A 5,736-nucleotide genomic window follows, 5' to 3' on the forward strand; every position below is an offset into this window, starting at 1 on the left:
TATTAGGCAGCGTTAAATATTAAAATAACCTGCTTCCAAACCTGTGACTGGCACTGTTAGAATGCTCAAAATGGCGCCCCTGCGTTTTTTTCACTCTAAGATGGCGGCTGTGATGACAGAGGGAATGTACATACGTCACTTCCCCCCTGGGCCACGCCCGTCTAAATCAGACTGAGTGGCAAAAACAAACCGGCTCAACATGGCGGAGCATAGCAGTAATTACAGCGAGACTGGGAAAAATGTGGAATATAACATGAAACTAAAGACAATTGGACTCGACATGGATCCATACAAGCTACCAAACAACAAGTGGTCTACGAACATTAATATGTGGCCGGAAATCACCTGTCCTGACATTTATATGTAACTGATTTCATCGCCGGGAAAATACCCACTGCAAAGGCTGAAAGCATACAAAAGCCAAAGAGTTGTTGACATCCTCGTCGTCGTTAATTAGAGTATTACAGCTGGTGAGTGCTTTCAATTCAACATACTATTGTTTTTGAGGTTTTCTGTCAGTGCAGACGTATTTTCTTGGCGGTGATTGCCGAGGTAAAGGCCCAGCAGTAGTGCTCACAGTTCACTACTGATTTACTGGAGTTGAACCCTTAGTATTGACCCAAGTGAGTGGATGATCTACTGGTACTGTGGAGATGTAAGTAGAGTTAACATCAAATACTTGATACAACACAGCTACAACAGCTTTGTGCCAGAGTACCCCCTCATTTGGAAAACTAGGTTAGCCTCAGTTTAAGCTAGTTTACAAATCATGTAGAGCACAAGGTTCAGAATCACACAATTGAAGGCAAAAACATTTCAGTTATGAAATATAGAACTAAATGACAGATGCTAACATTAAGAGCTTTACTAAGAAGTAATGTTAGCCAAAACGATATGTAATTTAAGGTATGATTTTACACAAGAATACAGCATAAATTAATGTTACCTGACATGAAATGACAACCACAAATCCAGGTTTCGTTGCCTGGATTCCAGTTTTTTCTACGAATTGCAGCGATCCATCTGCTTCTTCTGTCTTTGGCTTTAGGTCGCCACTAAAAGGATAGCTCCGAGTGCTTTTTAAACCTATTTGTGCAATCAATGGCACAACAGCTCATCCCCATTTTTTAGATTGTTCTAAAGTTTTCGCAGTATTCAAGCCAAAGCCGCTACTCATCTCCGTCTTTCTGCCACTCAGGGGGCATAACCGCAGTGACTTTCGCTAGCGGTGACGTCACATGCATACCCTCTATTACTTCCACCAAGGAGGTTATGTTTTCATTGGAGTTTGTTAGTTTGTTAGCAAGATAACTCAAAACGTTACGGAAGGATTTTGATGCAATTTTCAGGAAATGTTGATACTGGCACAAGGTACAAATGATTAAATTTTGGTGCTGATGGGGGGGGCACGCTCTCCCAGTGCTTTTCTAGTTATTATTATTGTTATTATTATTATTATTATTATTATTATTATTAACAATAAACAAAATACCAAAACAACTACACACACATGAGGAATGCAGTTTTATAGTTTACAGTTCATATGTTCATTTTTTATAAGTCCAGTTTTATTTCATATTGAATTTGAGAACATTAGTTTTCTTTTCAGACCATGTGCATCTAAAAACATCAGCCGGATATCAGTCATATAAAATAAGAATTAAAAGACAAGCCCGGGTTTTTTTCTGTGTTTATGTTTAATGCACTCAGAGCATGCCACTGGGGGTTTATGTAAATTAATTATTATATTCATTATATATTGAGATGACAAAAAAACAAAACAAAAAACCCAAAACACGCTACTTTTCCATGATTCAATATAGCATCTCTTTTCTGTGAACTCACTTTAGCAGCACATGACATTTAAAATATGTTTAAAATTATTTCCAAATATTTGGCCATAAATGAATTCAAACCATAAACTTGTAACTGTTTCTGTAGTACAATTATGAAAAAAAAAAAAAACTAGAAACATAATTTCTGTAAAGGCCAATTGTACATAGTGTTTTTGGATAAATGATTTGTATAATTGTAAAATAAGCTGCATTTATCAAACAACATGGGTGATAAAATATAAATTAATGACACTTATTATGAGTATTTGGATACTAAATATTTTTTTTCTATTAAATTCATAAAATATAAAATACATTTCCCCTCCCGTCCTCTAGGGGGCGACATGGAAACGTCGTACTCATCATCAGAAGAGGAAAAGATTCGGATATCTTGGAGGCAAAACAAAACAGACAAGTTAGACATAAGACCCTGGTGTAGATATACATTCAGCTATTTTTAATTGTTTCCATTATAATGAAAGCAGCGGTTTTTACATCGTTTTAATCCTATCTAGACGGTGAAACATTTCCTTTATGGAGAGTAAAGCGCCTGTTCTGATAAACGCCGTTCCTCCTTATGGACATGTTATTGCCAGTGAGAAGTGGAGAAACACGTCTCTTATTCAACATTTAAAGGGTAAATAACATATATTTTTAACAGGTCAGAGTCTGCCTTTTACATGAAGCGTTTGTAAGCATTAATGATGTATCTTTTTTTAAATTGCTATAAGCTTTAACTCGGAGTTTTGTCATCATAGCTAAGCTGGTTTATTCATATTAAAACAAAAATGATTGTTCTAGCATTGACCTTTTATAGGATTAAATGCATCCTAGTATACTGCGATTATTTTAAGAGGAGGATGGACAAGTAATGCATCAGACAAGTGTCTTTAGTTTATAACATTTATCAACACTTAACTCTTTTGACTATTAAAGCATTGTTTAATAAGATTTCTGGATGTAGTACTTCATGAAGCACAGGCACCAAAACGTTTAGGTGCAATGTATGAATTGAATCATTTAAAAGTGTATATCATACTGTGTTTGTTTTATTTATCTGTTTATTGTATTGTTTTTGCCATAAATGCCATATATCATACATGGTGGAGTATGATACATATTTTTTCTTGGGCATAGTGTATGCTGCAACCAACAGGCTAGTACACAAAGGAAAACAGTATAATCAGGGAAATAATGCTGGTGCACCATTATTTCTCTGATAAACCATAAAAACATATGACAATAAAACCACAAAACTTGCAATTAAAAACAATAAAAACAATAAAAAGTATGAATGCAATATATAATATTACTCTAATCACTGCTGACAGAAACAGGAAGCTAATCAGAAGTCTAGAGAGTTAAAGCTATTTAAAGGATTCTCATCACTTATTTTGGCATGGCAATCAAGGATGAGAAAACCTCCATATGGCCATCAAGGCGAAGAAAAAAAAAACTAATAACTAAATAAATACATAAATAATAGCACATATAGTTTAACCCTTCAGTATTATTTATCACAAGCACATACAAAGCAAAAGAAAATACTAAAAGAGCAACAGCACAACAGCAAATATTTAGGCTACTTCATCATATGTTAAATAAATGTATGAAAAGTGTACAAATTAATAAAGCTGTCATTCATAGATTTTTATTTCCTCTTAGGTGGAGGTGTAAAAATCATCTTTGAAAATGAGCTTGGTGTGTCTGATTTTCATCTTCCCAATAAAAGCTGCATCCTTTATATATCTGAGTGTGACATTATAGCAGGAAACAGCTACAAAAGGAAACTGGTTCGCTACAGAAATGTGAGTTTAATAAATTATGTGGGTTTTTTTGGGAGGAGGGCTGTATGTGAAAATAACTGTCTGCCACTGGTTTTTGAAGGCTGGCAGTAGTTTCCAGGAGTTGGTGCTGGTGGAGAATACCAGGCTCAGTGAGCAGTACTTCTCAGCTGTGCAGAAATTTGTGTTGTTTGACCTGGGCTTGACACTTTTGCCAGTCAGTGGACAGACTGAGGCTTCACAACTTATCACTCAAATAGTAAGTAATGGATACAGTGCAGAAGGCTTTATGAGAATAGTCATTTGATTTTCTGACTTAGACCTGAGTTTTAATTAAATCTAATTTGTACTGATTTAATCTGAAGCACTTAAGTCTGAGTTTGACTGAAGGATCACGAGTAAAGGTGAATTTAGTAAATGAAATCAATCAAATCAAGGAAAATTTGATTTAATTTCTTTGGTCACAATGAACATTGAAATATCCAACTCCACAGTCTTGTAGCAGTAGAGTCTGATGTCGGGTGTGAATATAACTTGCTCTGGTCATCTGCAGGTTCATGGAGAGAGCAGAGAAAACCCCTTCAAGAGGAGGAGTTCATCTCGCCTCTTAGACCCGCTGGTCTTGGCTCTGGTCCAGCAGGTCCCTGGAGTGGGCAGGGTCAAAGCTCTGGCCCTACTGCAGCATTTCTCTAGCATCCACCAACTCTGCAATGCTGCCCCTGCTGAGCTGGAGTCCATCGTGGGTCAGGCTGCTGCGCAGCAAATCCACAGCTTTTTCCACAAACCTACTACAGCTGATAACTGAAGATGCTCAATTTAAGGTCTTATTTATTTTATATGGATGAGGTTCCTTTTCATCAAGAAGGCAATTACTGTTATTTGTATAAATGTGACTATAAGTAAAATTTGGTTAATAAAAAAAAATGTTAAAATAATATCTTGGTCAGATTGTCATGTCTCTGTTTTATGTATTAATCTCAGCAATAGAATTTGGGGCTACATATTGTAAAATGTGACAAAATAATGCTTCATTCAGGAGTTCTTATTTTTCTTAGTATAATTTTTTTTTTTCCCCCAACATATTTATTTATTTATTTATTTAATCTTGTATAAAGTACAATAATGACATGACAAGTACAATGCAATATTAACATACTAATAAGACATGAACAGAACAGAACATAGCCAGGGGACAAACCATGCAAACAAACAACAACAACAAAAAAAGAAAATATATCAAATTACACAAAGTTCAAATCTGTTGCATAAATCAGTGGTTTTGATAGTTTTTCTATTTTTAGAGTATTGAATGTTTGAAATATACTGGGTAAGCTCAATTTTAAAAATTAAAAAAGGTTTGAGATTTTATAATTTACATTTATGAATGTGGTATTTCGCCAAAAATATAATTAAATTGATTATGTAATATTGATCCGATTTGTTAGCAGGATATGAGCATATACCAATCAATATTTTTGAATAAGTAAAAGAAAAATAAGAAATTATATTTTGACAAATAAAAAAAACAGACATCTTGCCAGAAAATATTTGAAAAGGGACAGGACCAAAACAGATGATATACATTTTCTTCTGGCTGATTACAAAATGAGCAATCTACACTGATATCTTTTTTTATATCTTTGTAGGAATAGTTTGGAAGGATAGAAACATTCATTTGAAGAGTATAATAATAAAAATAAATGTAGGTTGGACTCTTATGAAGTCACCTGTTTTTGTTTACCATGGCTAACACAGAGATGTTAATGGAAAGGTTTTGCACTTTCGAGAAATTTTGCCGTGTGGTATTAGTACTTTTACATTAATACAAGGAATGACTTGTAGTTATCCAACTACCAATCCTCAACTCGGGCTTACAGCTTTAACTCTTTATTCTTAACAAAACTGCATTTTACAGTTGAATATTTATTTTGATTTTCAACAGAATAACTGAAATTATACGAAACAAATCCCTGGAAAAGGTAAGAGCAGCCACACGGTTCCTCCCGGTGTCCTTGAACGCCTCATGGTGAGCCCTGGGTATTTAACATTCTACCCTGGACAGCGGCAGGTTGTTGCGCAAGCGCAGCCCATTCAGTCTGCATGAATACGGAGTGAGG

At 35.0% G+C, this 5,736-nt stretch overlaps 1 protein-coding gene across 1 annotated transcript; it reads left to right on the forward strand.

Moving 5' to 3' along the window:
- The first annotated feature begins 2,221 nt into the window (after positions 1-2,221).
- faap24 (FA core complex associated protein 24) lies at positions 2,222-4,631 on the forward strand. The gene is made up of 4 exons (XM_030136812.1): positions 2,222-2,472; positions 3,501-3,643; positions 3,723-3,878; positions 4,173-4,631. Exons 1-4 carry the CDS (start codon positions 2,370-2,372, stop codon positions 4,422-4,424), a joined length of 654 nt encoding a protein of 217 aa, XP_029992672.1. The 5' UTR covers positions 2,222-2,369; the 3' UTR covers positions 4,425-4,631.
- Positions 4,632-5,736: the final 1,105 nt, after the last annotated feature.

Source organism: Sphaeramia orbicularis, chromosome 6 (assembly GCF_902148855.1).
Source record: "Sphaeramia orbicularis chromosome 6, fSphaOr1.1, whole genome shotgun sequence".
NCBI classification, from domain to species: Eukaryota; Metazoa; Chordata; class Actinopteri; order Kurtiformes; family Apogonidae; genus Sphaeramia; species Sphaeramia orbicularis.